The sequence below is a fragment of the Salvelinus alpinus genome, chromosome 7 (genome assembly GCF_045679555.1).
Source record: "Salvelinus alpinus chromosome 7, SLU_Salpinus.1, whole genome shotgun sequence".
Classification (NCBI taxonomy): Eukaryota; Metazoa; Chordata; class Actinopteri; order Salmoniformes; family Salmonidae; genus Salvelinus; species Salvelinus alpinus.
The window spans coordinates 14,028,328-14,045,202 of NC_092092.1; the positions used below are offsets into that span (position 1 = coordinate 14,028,328).

General features: G+C 46.3%; 1 protein-coding gene across 2 annotated transcripts in view; it reads right to left on the minus strand.

Annotated features, from left to right (window-relative positions):
* Positions 1-1,622: 1,622 nt before the first annotated feature.
* Positions 1,623-16,875, minus strand: part of LOC139580497 (protein TBATA-like) — a 30,862-nt gene continuing 15,609 nt past the window's right edge. The window contains exons 7-12 of one of the 2 annotated variants that reach the window (XM_071409241.1): positions 10,061-10,140; positions 9,740-9,901; positions 5,646-5,727; positions 4,992-5,157; positions 4,820-4,863; positions 1,623-2,091 (exon numbers count right to left, since the gene is read on the minus strand). In XM_071409241.1, coding sequence (XP_071265342.1) covers positions 1,976-2,091; positions 4,820-4,863; positions 4,992-5,157; positions 5,646-5,727; positions 9,740-9,901; positions 10,061-10,140 — 650 coding nt within the window. In that variant the 3' untranslated portion in view covers positions 1,623-1,975. The remainder of the gene's footprint in view (positions 2,092-4,819; positions 4,864-4,991; positions 5,158-5,645; positions 5,728-9,739; positions 9,902-10,060; positions 10,141-16,875) is intronic. The other variant, XM_071409242.1, reaches the window with a different exon arrangement.

Sequence of the window (16,875 nt, forward strand, 5' to 3'; positions counted from 1 at the left end):
ACCTCTCCACCCCCACAACAACAGCTCTCTGGGCTCTAAGTGAAGCAGCCCCACATCTCTCTCCAACCCCCACAACAACAGCTCTCTGGGCTCTAAGTGAAGCAGCCCCACATCTCTCTCCAACCCCCAAAACAACAGCTCTCTGGGCTCTAAGTGAGGCAGCCCCACACACCTCTCCACCCCCCACAACAACAGCTCTCTGGGCTCTAAGTGAGGCAGCCCCACACACCTCTCCACCCCCACAACAACAGCTCTCTGGGCTCTAAGTGAAGCAGCCCCACACACCTCTCCACCCCCCACAACAACAGCTCTCTGGGCTCTAAGTGAAGCAGCCCCCCACACACCTCTCCACCCCCCACAACAACAGCTCTCTGGGCTCTAAGTGAGGCAGCCCCACACACCTCTCCACCCCCCACAACAACAGCTCTCTGGGCTCTAAGTGAGGCAGCCCCACACACCTCTCCACCCCCCTCAACAACAGCTCTCTGGGCTCTAAGTGAGGCAGCCCCACATCTCTCTCCAACCCCCACAACAACAGCTCTCTGGGCTCTAAGTGAGGCAGCACCACACACCTCTCCACCCCCCACAACAACAGCTCTCTGGGCTCTAAGTGAGGCAGCCCCACACACCTCTCCAACCCCCACAACAACAGCTCTCTGGGCTCTAAGTGAGGCAGCCCCACACACCTCTCCAACCCCCACAACAACAGCTCTCTGGGCTCTAAGTGAGGCAGCCCCTCACACCTCTCCAACCCCCACAACAACAGCTCTCTGGGCTCTAAGTGAAGCAGCCCCACACACCTCTCCACCCCCACAACAACAGCTCTCTGGGCTCTAAGTGAAGCAGCCCCACACACCTCTCCACCCCCCACAACAACAGCTCTCTGGGCTCTAAGTGAAGCAGCCCCCCACACACCTCTCCACCCCCCACAACAACAGCTCTCTGGGCTCTAAGTGAAGCAGCCCCACACACCTCTCCACCCCCACAACAACAGCTCTCTGGGCTCTAAGTGAGGCAGCCCCACACACCTCTCCACCCCCCTCAACAACAGTTCTCTGGGCTCTAAGTGAAGCAGCCCCACACACCTCTCCACCCCCTCAACAACAGCTCTCTGGGCTCTAAGTGAGGCAGCCCCACACACCTCTCCACCCCCCACAACAACAGCTCTCTGGGCTCTTAGTGAAGCAGCCCCACACACCTCTCCACCCCCCTCAACAACAGCTCTCTGGGCTCTAAGTGAGGCAGCCCCACACACCTCTCCACCCCCACAACAACAGCTCTCTGGGCTCTAAGTGAAGCAGCCCCACACACCTCTCCACCCCCTCAACAACAGCTCTCTGGGCTCTAAGTGAGGCAGCCCCACACACCTCTCCACCCCCCTCAACAACAGCTCTCTGGGCTCTAAGTGAAGCAGCCCCACACACCTCTCCAACCCCCACAACAACAGCTTTCAACAACACACCTCTCCAAAAATATGTACATTATGTATGTATTTCGGAGAGGTTGGGTTAAAAGCGGATGTCAAATTTATTTTGGACAATTGTGTGCACTTGACCAATGATTAAAATGTGTAGAAATCTGGGGATGAGGATTGCTACAATGACACGTATTGGACACCTGGATAGTTCAATAATGCCTTTTCTTTTATTGCTATCTAAACTAGAGATATAATCAAAAGATAATTGTTAGTCATTATCCAGACAGCTGTTAACCTAGCCTGGCATTGCATGTCTCACAGTCTCAGGCATCTAAACACACTGTGGTCATACATCGCCTTGCAGAACAAGCTAATAAAATCGAACAAAAGTGGGACAACACTGATTTAATTGGCTCAGAATTGTTTGAGAATTAAACCATGACAACAGTGTTACATCATACAGAATAACTAGTCAGAGAATGTTTCTGAATACATAAACAGGCTTCCTACTAACTACATTTAAATTATGAAAACAGAAGCATTACACTATAAGGGAGTCTAATCCTTCTGATCACACTGCTTGTTCTGATCATCCTGGGCAATATGTGGCTTAGTTTCGGGCGGATTCGGGCTTTCTGGGTGGACCTCAAGGACCTCTGCTTCTCCAATCATCTCTGGAAGAAAGAACAGAAGCTTAGAGAGTAACGGACAAGAGCTAGTCAAATATGTTACCTAACCATGACCAACCATGATCTAGCCATGACCAACCATGATCTAACCATGACCAACCATGATCTAACCATGACCAACCATGATCTAACCATGACCAACTATGATCTAACCATGACCAACCATGATCTAACCATGACCAACCATGATCTAACCATGACCAACCATGATCTAACCATGATCTAACCATGATCTAACCATGACCAACTGTGACCAACCTTGTTGATTGGGAAACAGCCCACATGTCATTCCTTGCTATGAAATACATACAGAACTTTGATGTACGATAGAAACTGGCAAGTAAGGTGCAACCTGCTTGTGTGTGTGTGTGTGTGTGTGTGTGTGTGTGTGTGTGTGTGTGTGTGTGTGTGTGTGTGTGTGTGTAGACTTGTTCAGTAAGAATGCCTAGTGGTGACTCAGTCCAATAAATAACCCCCATAGTAGTCATGTACCTTCTATAACCCCCATAGTAGTCCTGTACCTTCTATAACCCCCATAGTAGTCCTGTACCTTCTATAACCCCCATAGTAGTCCTGTACCTTCTATAACCCCCATAGTAGTCCTGTACCTTCTATAACCCCCATAGTAGTCCTGTACCTTCTATAACCCCCATAGTAGTCCTGTACCTTCTATAACCCCCATAGTAGTCCTGTATCTTCTATAACCCCCATAGTGGTCCTGTACCTTCTATAACCCCCATATTAGTCCTGTACCTTCTATAACCCCCATAGTGGTCCTGTACCTTCTATAACCCCCATAGTGGTCCTGTACCTTCTATAACCCCCATAGTAGTCCTGTACCTTCTATAACCCCCATAGTAGTCCTGTACCTTCTATAACCCCCATAGTAGTCCTGTACCTTCTATAACCCCCATAGTAGTCCTGTATCTTCTATAACCCACATAGTGGTCCTGTACCTTCTATAACCCCCATATTAGTCCTGTACCTTCTATAACCCCCATAGTAGTCCTGTACCTTCTATAACCCCCATAGTAGTCCTGTACCTTCTATAACCCCCATAGTAGTCATGTACCTTCTATAACCCCCATAATAGTCATGTACCTTCTATAACCCCCATAGTAGTCCTGTACCTTCTATAACCCCCATAGTAGTCCTGTACCTTCTATAACCCCCATAGTAGTCCTGTACCTTCTATAACCCCCATAATAGTCATGTACCTTCTATAACCCCCATAGTAGTCCTGTACCTTCTATAACCCCCATAGTAGTCCTGTACCTTCTATAACCCCCATAATAGTCATGTACCTTCTATAACCCCCATAGTAGTCCTGTACCTTCTATAACCCCCATAGTAGTCCTGTACCTTCTATAACCTCCATAGTAGTCATGTACCTTCTATAACCTCCATAGTAGTCATGTACCTTCTATAACCCCCATAGTAGTCCTGTACCTTCTATAACCTCCATAGTAGTCATGTACCTTCTATAACCCCCATAGTAGTCCTGTACCTTCTATAAACCCCATAGTAGTCATGTACCTTCTATAACCTCCATAGTAGTCATGTACCTTCTATAACCCCCATAGTAGTCCTGTACCTTCTATAACCCCCATAGTAGTCCTGTACCTTCTATAACCCCCATAGTAGTCCTGTGCCTTCTATAACCCCCATAGTAGTCCTGTACCTTCTATAACCTCCATAGTAGTCATGTACCTTCTATAACCCCCATAGTAGTCATGTACCTTCTATAACCCCCATAGTAGTCATGTACCTTCTATAACCTCCATAGTAGTCCTGTACCTTCTATAACCCCCATAGTAGTCCTGTACCTTCTATAACCCCCATAGTAGTCCTGTACCTTCTATAACCCCCATAGTAGTCCTGTACCTTCTATAACCCCCATAGTAGTCCTGTACCTTCTATAACCCCCATAGTAGTCCTGTACCTTCTATAGCCCCCATAGTAGTCATGTACCTTCTATAACCCCCATAGTAGTCCTGTACCTTCTATAACCTCCATAGTAGTCATGTACCTTCTATAACCCCCATAGTAGTCCTGTACCTTCTATAACCCTCATAATAGTCCTGTACCTTCTATAACCCCCATAGTAGTCCTGTTCCTTCTATAACCCCCATAGTAGTCCTGTACCTTCTATAACCCCCATAGTAGTCCTGTACCTTCTATAACCCCCATAATAGTCATGTACCTTCTATAACCCCCATAGTAGTCCTGTACCTTCTATAACCCCCATAGTAGTCCTGTACCTTCTATAACCCCCATAGTAGTCCTGTACCTTCTATGACCCCCATAGTAGTCCTGTACCTTCTATGACCCCCATAGTAGTCCTGTACCTTCTATAACCCCCATAGTAGTCCTGTACCTTCTATAACCCCCATAGTAGTCCTGTACCTTCTATAACCCCCATAGTAGTCCTGTACCTTCTATAACCCCCATAGTAGTCCTGTACCTTCTATAACCCCCATAGTAGTCATGTACCTTCTATAACCCCCATAGTGGTCCTGTACCTTCTATAACCCCCATAGTAGTCCTGTACCTTCTATAACCCCCATAGTAGTCCTGTACCTTCTATAACCCCCATAGTAGTCCTGTACCTTCTATAACCCCCATAGTAGTCCTGTATCTTCTATAACCCCCATAGTAGTCCTGTATCTTCTTATACAGTAGAATTCAACTTCAAGACAAACGTTAGCATTACCTGGTTTGTCCTCCTTGCTGATTGGCAGCTGCATTTGGGATGAACTGCGAAAGCAAACAAAGCATTTAGTTTCAGGTTCCATAAACCTGGCAAACCTGGTAAACCTGGTAAACCTGGTAAACTGTGGCAAACCTGGTAAACCCTTTTCTGTTGGTTTGTGAACCACACCAACCTGGTATGAAGTCTTAGTTTTGCATGTCCACAGCTAGTAAGTACCCGTCCTGACAGAGCGGTGTGTGGATGGCGTCTGGGTACCTCGCACTCAGTCAACCTCTGCTGCCTTGGGAAGACACAGTCCTTCATGGCCTGTTGAATCAACCCCATCACCATGTCCTTCTCTAGGGAGTCAACAGGGAGTTAGATTCACTGAATCAACCCCCTCACCATGTCCTTCTCTAGGGAGTCAACAGGGAGTTAGATTCACTGAATCAACCCTATCACCATGTCCTTCTCTAGGGAGTCAACAGGGAGTTAGATTCACTGAATCAACCCCATCACCATGTCCTTCTCTAGGGAGTCAACAGGGAGTTAGATTCACTGAATCAACCCCATTACCATTACTCTCTCTCTCTCTCTCGCTCTCTCTCTCGCTCTCTCTCTCGCTCTCTCTCTCGCTCTCTCTCTTCCTCTCTTCTCCTCTCTCTCTCTCTCTCTCTCTTGGTTAGCAGTAGTACAGTATAACGTATTGTTTGCTCTTTGGGGTTTCAGGCTGGGTTCCAACTAAGCACTTTGTGATATCTGCTGATGTAAAAAGGGATTTATAAATACATTTGATTGATAAATGGATGCCATTTAGGACACAGCCCGTATATGTATGTTTTTTTACCCCTCTGGCCCGCGAGCAGCAGCCACTGCTGGACCAATGATAAGGAGTCAGTCTGAAGGATTTGACACAGCAGCTCCAGCACCTGTCAAGAGGAGAGAGGAGGAGAGGAGAGAAGGAGAGAGGAGAGGAGAGGAGGAAAGGAGGGAGGAAAGGAGAGAGGAGGAGAGGAAAGGAGAGAGGAGGAGAGGAATAGAGGAGAGGAGGAAAGGAGGAGAGGAGGAAAGTAGAGAGGAGGAGATGAAAGGAAAGAGGAGAGGGCCATGACAGGGTGACACAAAACTGAATAGATTTCTCAAGAAATTGAATAATTCTTGTGTGGTAAACACATCTTCAGCCCTGTTAAAACCTGGTTCTAACATGCTGCCTTTGTCCTGATCTACAGGACAGTCAGAAGCCCTGTTTATACCTGGTTCTAACATGCAGCCTTTGTCCTGATCTATAGGACAGTCTGCAGCCCTGTTTATACCTGGTTCTAACATGTAGCCTTTGTCCTGATCTATAGGACAGTCAGAAGCCCTGTTTATACCTGGTTCTAAAATGCAGCCTTTGTCCTGATCTATAGGACAGTCTGCAGCCCTGTTTATACCTGGTTCTAACATGCAGCCTTTGTCCTGATCTATAGGACAGTCAGAAGCCCTGTTTATACCTGGTTCTAACATGCAGCCTTTGTCCTGATCTACAGGACAGCCAGAAGCCCTGTTTATACCTGGTTCTAACATGCAGCCTTTGTCCTGATCTACAGGACAGCCAGAAGCCCTGTTTATACCTGGTTCTAACATGCTGCCTTTGTCCTGATCTACAGGACAGTCTGCAGCCCTGTTTATACCTGGTTCTAACATGCAGCCTTTGTCCTGGTCTACAGGACAGTCAGAAGCCCTGTTTATACCTGGTTCTAACATGCAGCCTTTGTCCTGATCTACAGGACAGTCTGCAGCCCTGTTTATACCTGGTTCTAACATGCAGCCTTTGTCCTGATCTACAGGACAGTCAGAAGCCCTGTTTATACCTGGTTCTAACATGCAGCCTTTGTCCTGATCTACAGGACAGTCAGAAGCCCTGTTTATACCTGGTTCTAACATGCAGCCTTTGTCCTGATCTACAGGACAGTCAGAGGCCCTGTTTATACCTGGTTCTAACATGCAGCCTTTGTCCTGATCTTGTCCACTTTCTGATTGTGCCCACATTTACAGACGGGTGTAGACGATTTAAAAGACACATTGTGATCTGATTGTGATCAGATCTTCCTGACCACCTCCGGAGGTATTCAGGCACGTATTGTGTCTGGATATCTTACAAGTGTAAACGGATCTGGACAGTGAAACCATTTAAATCATCAATATCCTGCCTTCTAAAATCATTGACAGGTGGCACCATTCACTTACAGCATCAATTTGAGTCTTAAAATAAACAACTACTATTTTGAAAGCATGGCGCTCCATAAATTTGCATACAGGGAGGTACCAAGAAATCTGGTCACAATGTGGGCAAAGGACACATGTTAGTGGCAGGTATAAATGAGGCTAGAAAGTTTGTTTCTCGCTCTGTGAATGGAGATGTAATTGCCTCAGGACCCGAGCTCTGTTGAAGTCGGTTAGCCTGGAATCAACTCATACATTCTCTGTGTATTTCTGTGTATTTCTGTGGAGATTCTGGAGCTTTAATCATTTTTTTCATGTCTAATGACATCAAATCACGTAATCTAACCCAGACAGTCTATTCTGATTAATATAATCACGTAATCTAACCCAGACAGTCTATTCTGATTAATATAATCACGTAATCTAACACAGACAGTCTATTCTGATTAATATAATCACGTAATCTAACACAGACAGTCTATTCTGATGAATATAATCACATAATCTAACACAGACAGTCTATTCTGATGAATATAATCAGGTAATCTAACACAGACAGTCTATTCTGATTAATATAATCACGTAATCTAACCCAGACAGTCTATTCTGATGAATATAATCACGTAATCTAACACAGACAGTCTATTCTGATGAATATAATCACGTAATCTAACACAGACAGTCTATTCTGATGAATATAATCAGGTAATCTAACACAGACAGTCTATTCTACTGAATATAATCAGGTAATCTAACACAGACAGTCTATTCTACTGAATATAATCACGTAATCTAACAGACAGTCTATTCTGATTCATATAATCACGTAATCTAACACAGACAGTCTATTCTACTGAATATAATCACGTAATCTAACCCAGACAGTCTATTCTACTGAATATAATCAGGTAATCTAACACAGACAGTCTATTCTGATGAATATAATCACGTAATCTAACCCAGACAGTCTATTCTGATTAATATAATCACGTAATCTAACACAGACAGTCTATTCTACTGAATATAATCACGTAATCTAACCCAGACAGTCTATTCTACTGAATATAATCAGGTAATCTAACCCAGACAGTCTATTCTGATTAATATAATCACGTAATCTAACACAGACAGTCTATTCTGATTAATATAATCACGTAATCTAACACAGACAGTCTATTCTGATGAATATAATCACGTAATCTAACACAGACAGTCTATTCTGATGAATATAATCAGGTAATCTAACACAGTCTATTCTGATTAATATAATCACGTAATCTAACACAGACAGTCTATTCTGATGAATATAATCACGTAATCTAACACAGACAGTCTATTCTGATGAATATAATCAGGTAATCTAACACAGACAGTCTATTCTACTGAATATAATCAGGTAATCTAACACAGACAGTCTATTCTACTGAATATAATCACGTAATCTAACAGACAGTCTATTCTGATTCATATAATCACGTAATCTAACACAGACAGTTTATTCTACTGAATATAATCACGTAATCTAACCCAGACAGTCTATTCTACTGAATATAATCAGGTAATCTAACACAGACAGTCTATTCTGATGAATATAATCACGTAATCTAACCCAGACAGTCTATTCTGATCAATATAATCACATAATCTAACACAGACAGTCTATTCTGATGAATATAATCACGTAATCTAACACAGACAGTCTATTCTACTGAATATAATCACGTAATCTAACACAGACAGTCTATTCTACTGAATATAATCACGTAATCTAACACAGACAGTCTATTCTGATGAATATAATCACGTAATCTAACACAGACAGTCTATTCTGATGAATATAATCACGTAATCTAACCCAGACAGTCTATTCTGATGAATATAATCATGTAATCTAACCCAGACAGTCTATTCTGATGAATATAATCATGTAATCTAACCCAGACAGTCTATTCTGATGAATATAATCACGTAATCTAACACAGACAGTCTATTCTGCTGAATATAATCACGTAATCTAACAGACAGTCTATTCTGATTATATTAATCACGTAATCTAACCCAGACAGTCTATTCTACTGAATATAATCAGGTAATCTAACCCAGACAGTCTATTCTGATTAATATAATCATGTAATCTAACCCAGACAGTCTATTCTGATGAATATAATCACGTAATCTAACCCAGACAGTCTATTCTGATGAATATAATCAGGTGATGATTATTTTCTATTATTTATCAAAATGGCCGTTGTTCAACACCACATCATGAAATACTTCAGTATCTCATGTCTCTGATCTGCTTTGGTTAATTGATAGTTTAGAGCAATATTTATTTTAGATACATTTTTAATTAAATTGTTCAGAGGTTTTACAGAGGGAGAATGGAGGGAAACATTTTCCTTTCCCTTTAGAGGGAGAATGGGGAGGAAACATTTTTCCCTTCCCTTTAGAGGGAGAATGGGGAGGAAACATTTTTCCCTTCCCTTTAGAGGGAGAACGGAGGGAAACATTTCCCCTCCCTTTAGAGGGAGAATGGAGGGAAACATTTCCCTTCCCTTTAAGGGAGAATGGAGGGAAACATTCCCCTTCCCTTTAGAGGGAGAATGGAGTGCACTGCAGACAATAATAGTAATAACAGTAATAATAATAATAATAGTTAGTAGTAGTAGAAGTAATAATAAATTAAATGTATGTACCGCTTGGCTTATAGAGATAATGTGAAAGACTGTACAGTACCATCAGTTCCTGCTGATGTAGAACCGGGGCAGGGGGGTGACGGTGGGTCTGAGGCTGGTGGCTACGCTGATAAGCCTGAGAGGAGGGAGGGATGATCCTCCCGGTCTGGGCAGAGTACTGGGTCTTCCTCCGGACCAGTCCTAGACCCTCCTCTTCATTCTCCTGTATAGTAACACACACACACACACACACACACACACACACACGCAATAGAGAAGGTCAAACAGACATGATATTTCAGCTACTGTCCAAAATAACGGCAAGAACAATCCCGACGTTATAAATAACTGCTGATGTTGTTTATTAAATGAATGTACTTACATCTTTTCTGTCCTGAGTAGAAAGGCTGACCTTTGCAGACAGATCTTTCAACTCCTCTTTCCAGGCTTCTGATAACAGAGCTTTAACGCAAAGAGGAAAGAGCATAGGCAATGACATCTCACTCCTGTTTATATCATCTACAGTTCCTTCAGAAAGGATTCTTGACTTTTAAAAAGGATTACATTGAGATTGTGCGTCACTGGCCTACACACCGGCCCCATAATAAGCAGGATTATGTTTTTAGAAATATTTACCAATTAATTAAAAGCTGGAAAGGTACATTTCCTGAAGCTTGTTTTAAAGTATTTGTGGTTTTGAAACTTTTAAAAATTCTTAATATTGTTTTAATGTTTGTAGTTGAAATGGTTAAAGAGCGGTAGCATTTACAATGTCTCCTACTGTGTTCTTATTTCTGGCATTGAAGCCATACATGTTTTGGCTAATTTATGCTAATTTCCACTGTTTATAGCTTCTAAACATTTTTAATAATTTGAAGTTAGGATAGCCTGAACTTGTGAACGTGGGGATATTGTGTAGTCTATAGAAATGTCTGCATGTGTTTTTGATATGTAGATTAGATTACAGATACTGTACAGATACTGCAGACTTTTAAATGATATGTGAGCTAAACATTAAATATATCTAAATATATATATAGGAAAACAAAATGCTCTAATCGTACCATCCCCACAACAACAAGAACAGCAAATGCTTTAATACATGTAATTTTGTCCATTTTAATTGAAATACTGTAGAATTCCATTCATTCCTATGGAGGACTGCTTTTTCTGGGGAGTACCAATATGGCCGACCGGTGGCTTCCAAGCCTCTCATTGGCCAATACATAGCATCATCAGCAACCAAAGGTTTATATACATCATAGGTGGTAGCTAACTAGCTAGTCTCCCTCAGCATAAGGGTTGGTGGTAGCTAACTAGCTAGTCTCCCTCAGCATAAGGGTTGGTGGTAGCTAACTAGTTAGTCTCCCTCAGCATAAGGGTTGATGGTAGCTAACTAGCTAGTCTCCCTCAGCATAACGGTTGGTGGTAGCTAACTAGCTAGTCTCCCTCAGCATAAGGGTTGGTGGTAGCTAACTAGCTAGTCTCCCTCAGCATAAGGGTTGGTGGTAGCTAACTAGTTAGTCTCCCTCAGCATAAGGGTTGGTGGTAGCTAACTAGCTAGTCTCCCTCAGCATAAGGGGTGGCTAATGCTAATAAGCTAGCGTAAGAAAAAAAATAAGATACTCATTTTTTTTTTATAATAAAAAAAAAAGACCTCTCGTCTCAATGGTGGCACAGGGCTACTCATTTCTCCTAAGAGGAGATTCTGTTTTCCTCCTATCTCACCTGTCTATTTCCACATTTGAATTATATGCTGTCACTGTCACTTGTCCAATCAAGCTTAACATTGTTGTCATCTATCACCCACCAGGTGCACTTAGAGAGTTCCTCAATGAGCTTGACAACTTGAAAAGCTCATTTTCCAACGATGGTTCACCGCTCATCGTACTGGGCGACTTTATCCTCCCGATGCCTGACCCTTTTCCAGTCACCTCCCACTCAAGAGGCAATACGCTTGACCTCATCTTTACTAGAGGTTGTTTTAATCTCACTGTAACCCCCCTCCTGGTCTCTGATCACTACTTAGTTTCCTTTTCTCTCCATCTCTCCTCCAACCCTAAACCCTCAGCCCAGATAGTCATGCGTTTCCGCAATCTTTGCTCCCTCTGTCCCCCACTACTTCCTCCTCTTCTATCATATCCTCTCTCCGTTCTGCTCAATCCTTTTCCCTCCTTTTTCCTGACTCTTCCTCTTGACCCTACTCTCTTTCCTTTCCCTTTCTGCAACCTTTGATTCTCATTGGCCCCTTTCCGCACAGCCAGCTCAACCTTCCCCTCCCACCCCGTGGATGACTGATTTACTCTGTGTGAACAGAACAGGGCTCCTGGTAGCTGAGCGGAAATGGAGGAAAACTAAACTTCTGGAGGACCTATCATCCTTTCACTCCCTCCTCTTCCTCTGTATCCACTGCTAAAGCCACTTTCAATCACTCAAAATGTCAAGCTTCTGCCTCCAACCCCGGGAAACTCTTCTCCACGTTCTCCTCCCTCCTTCTTCCTCCTCCCCCTCCTTGTGGACGACTTTGTCAAGGTTGACGACATCTGCTCCTCATTCACTCAGCCTATTGAGTCCACTGGTCCCACTCATTCACTCAGCCTCACTGGTCCCACTCATTCACTCAGCCTATTGAGTCCACTGGTCCCACTCATTCACTCAGCCTATTGAGTCCACTGGTTCCACTAAAGCAGAACTACCCTACGCCTTGACCTCTTTCTCCTCTCTCTCTCCAGATCAAATCCTGCGACTAGTGAGGTTCGGCCACCCAACAACCTGCCCACTTGACCCAAACCCTTCCTCCTTTCTCCAGACCATCTCTGGGGACCTTCTCCCAATCTTCACTACCCTCATCAACTCATCCCTGACCTAGCTGCGTTCCCTCTGACTTTAAGTTGGCCAGAGTTGCTCCCCTTCTCAAAAAACCAACACTTGACCTCTCTGATGTCAAAAACAACAGGTATCTCTTATTTTTTCAAAACACTTGAGCATGCTGTCTTGGACCAACTCTCTTGTTATCTTTCTCAGATCAATCTTCTTGACCCTGCTTCAAGGCAGCTCACTCAACTGAGACCGCTCTCCTCTGTGTCACAGTCTCTACGCTCTGCCAAAGCTGACCCTCTCTCCTCTGTTCTCATCCTCCTAGATCGATCTGCTGCCTTTGACACCGTGAACCATCATATTCTCCTCTCCGCCCTCTCAGGGTTGGGCGTCTCAGGCTCTGCACACTCTTGTATTGCATCGTACCTGGCAGGCTGCTCAGACCAGGTGAGATGGAGAGGATCAGTGTCTGCAACACATACTATCACTACTGGTGTCCCCCCCAGAGCCCACATACTATCACTACTGGTGTCCCCCCCAGAGCCCACATACTATCACTACTGGTGTCCCCCCCCAGAGCCACTGTAATATCACTACTGGTGCCCCCCACCCCAGAGCCCACATACTATCACTACTGGTGTCCCCCCCCCCAGAGCCCACATACTATCACTACTGGTGTCCCCCCCCCCAGAGCCACTGTAATATCACTACTGGTGCACCCCACCCCAGAGCCCACATACTATCACTACTGGTGTCCCCCCCCAGAGCCCCTGTAATATCACTACTGGTGTCCCCCCCCAGAGCCCACATACTATCACTACTGGTGTCCCCCCCCAGAGCCCCTGTAATATCACTACTGGTGCCCCCCACCCCAGAGCCCACATACTCTCACTACTGGTGTCCCCCAGAGCCCACGTACTATCACTACTGGTGTCCCCCCCCCCCCAGAGCCCACATACTATCACTACTGGTGCCCCCCCCCCCCCCCCCCCCACCCCAGAGCCCACGTACTATCACTACTGGTGTCCCCCAGAGCCCACATACTATCACTACTGGTGCCCCCCCCCCCCCCCACCCCAGAGCCCACGTAATATCCCTTCTGGTGTCCCCCAGAGCCCACATACTCTCACTACTGGTGTCCCCCAGGGCTCACGTGCATCACTACTGGTGTCCCCCAGAGTGTAACGGCAGTCTAGCTCTTCCTCCTCCTCGTACGAGGAGAGGCGAGAAGGATCGGAGGACCAATGTGCAGCGTGGTAAGTTTCCATGATTTAATAACAAGACAACTAGACAAAATACAAAACAACAAACGTACTAACCGTCACAGTCCCGTGTGGCACAAACACTGACACAGGAAACAACCACCCACAAATCCCCAACACAAAACAAGCCACCTATATATGATTCTCAATCAGGGACAACGATTGACAGCTGCCTCTGATTGAGAACCATATTAGGCTGAACACAGAAACAGACAAACTAGACACACAACATAAAATGCCCACCCAACTCACGTCCTGACCAACACTAAAACAAGCACAACACCTATGAACTCTGGTCAGGACGTGACACAGAGCCCACGTACTATCACTACTGGTGTCCCCCAGAGCCCACATACTCTCACTACTGGTGTCCCCCAGGGCTCGGTTCTAGGCCCTCTCATCTTCTCTCTATCCACCAAGTCACTCAGCTCTGTCATATCCTCACATGGTCTCTCCTATCACTGCTATGAGGATGACACTCAACTACTTTTCTCCTTCCCGCTTCTGACACCTAGGTGGCGACACTCATCTCAGCTTGGATGTCGGCCCACCACCTCAAACTCAACAACACGGAGCTGCTCTTTCTACCGGGAAGGCCTGCCCGCTCCAAGACCTCTCTCTGTCATGGTTGACAACTCCGCAAAGTGTCCCCCTTCCATAGTGCAATGAACCTTGGCGTGACCCTGGACAACACACTGTCGTTCTCGCTCCTGCAGGTTCATGTTCTACAGCAGTCGAAGAGTACAACCCTCACACAGGAAGAGGCACAGGTAGTGATCCAGGATCTTGTCCTCTCCCGTCTGGACTACTGCTACTCTCTGTTGGCTGGGCTCCCTGCTTGTGTCATCAAACCCCTGCAACTTATCCAGAATGGCGCAGTCCGCCTGGTGTTTAACCTTCCTATGTTCACCATTGTCACACCGCTCCTCCACACAGTCCACTAGCTTCCAGTCGAAGCTCGCATCATCTTCAAGACCCTGGTGCTTGAGCAGCAAGGGGAACCACCCCTCCCTAACTTCAGGCTTTCTTTCTTTCTATTGTGTTATTGAGTGTACGTTTGTTTATGTGTAACTCTGTGTTGTTGTTTGTGTCGCACTGCTTTGCTTTATCTTGTTCAGGTCGCAGGTGTAAATGAGAACTTGTTCTCAACTGGCCTACCTGGTTAAATAAAGGTGAAATAAAAATATATAAATAACTTCAGGCGATGCTCAAACCCTATATCCCAACCCGAGTACTCTGTTCACCACCTCTGGTCTCTTGGCCCTCCCACCCCTACAGGAGGGAGGCTCCCACTCAGCCCAGTCAAATATCCCAACCCGGGTACTCTGTTCACCACCTCTGGTCTCTTGGCCCTCACACCCCTACAGGAGGGAGGCTCCCGCTCAGCCCAGTCAAATATCCCAACCCGAGTACTCTGTTCCGCCACCTCTGGTCTCTTGGCCCTCCCACCCCTACAGGAGGGAGGCTCCCGCTCAGCCCAGTCAAATATCCCAACCCGGGTACTCTGTTCACCACCTCTGGTCTCTTGGCCCTCCCACCCCTACAGGAGGGAGGCTCCCGCTCAGCCCAGTCAAATATCCCAACCCGAGTACTCTGTTCACCACCTCTGGTCTCTTGGCCCTCCCACCCCTACAGGAGGGAGGCTCCCGCTCAGCCCAGTCAAATATCCCAACCCGAGTACTCTGTTCACCACCTCTGGTCTCTTGGCCCTCCCACCCCTACAGGAGGGAGGCTCCCGCTCAGCCCAGTCAAATATCCCAACCCGAGTACTCTGTTCACCACCTCTGGTCTCTTGGCCCTCCCACCCCTACAGGAGGGAGGCTCCCGCTCAGCCCAGTCAAAACTCTCCCCTGTCCTGGAACCCCAATGGTGGAACAAGCGGAATCCCTGCTCATCTTCCCAAAATGTCGGAAACCTTATTTCTTTGAAGAGTATCTTCAATAACTCTCAAGGCACCCCCGACTATACTAGGATATGATGGGGACCAGAAGAACAGAGCAGGCCATGTCATAAGAAGGTAGACAAAAGAGACAATGACTAACAAGAACCTGAGACGGCAACAGACAAGACGCAGAGAAAGTGACAGAAGAGGGCAGATGGAGAGAGGCAGAGAAGGGGTGAGCACAGAGTGGACTATCATTTAAAACTGCTCTAGTGTAAGGGTGCAAGGGTGCTTGGGTACTGTGGGATTTATTCTGTTGAGTAGTATGGAGGTTTATGGCAGTACATTGTAAATGTATGTGTTCCAGACTAGAGAGAGTGTTCTAGACGAGGGAGAGTGTTCCAGGGTGGAGAGGGAGAGTGTTCCAGACTAGAGAGAGTGTTCCAGGGTGGAGAGGGAGAGTGTTCCAGGGTGGAGAGGGAGAGTGTTCCAGGGTGGAGAGGGAGAGTGTTCCAGACTAGAGAGAGTGTTCCAGGGTGGAGAGGGAGAGTGTTCCAGGGTGGAGAGGGAGAGTGTTCCAGGGTGGAGAGGGAGAGTGTTCCAGGGTAGAGAGGGATAGTGATCCAGGGTGGAGAGGGAGAGTGTTCCAGGGCGGAGAGAGAGAGTGTTCCAGGGTAGAGAGAGAGAGTGTTCCAGGGTAGAAGGAGAGAGTGTTCCAGGGTAGAGAGGGAGAGAGTGTTCCAGGGTAGAGAGGGAGAGTGTTCCAGGGTAGAGAGGGAGAGTGTTCCAGGGTAGAGAGGGAGAGTGTTCCAGGGTAGAGAGAGAGAGAGTGTTCCAGGGTAGAGAGAGAGAGTGTTCCAGGGTGGAGGGGGAGAGTGTTCCAGGGTAGAGAGAGAGAGTGTTCCAGGGCGGAGAGAGAGAGTGTTCCAGGGCGGAGAGAGAGAGTGTTCCAGGGCGGAGGGGGAGAGTGTTCCAGGGTAGAGAGAGAGAGTGTTCCAGGGCGGAGAGAGAGAGTGTTCCAGGGCGGAGAGAGAGTGTGTTCCAGGGCGGAGAGAGAGAGTGTTCCAGGGCGGAGAGAGAGAGTGTTCCAGGGTAGAGAGAGAGAGAGTGTTCCAGGGTGGAGAGAGAGAGTGTTCCAGGGTAGAGAGAGAGTGTTCCAGGGCGGAGAGAGAGAGTGTTCCAGGGCGGAGAGAGAGAGTGTTCCAGAGCGGAGAGGGAGAGTGTTCCAGGGCGGAG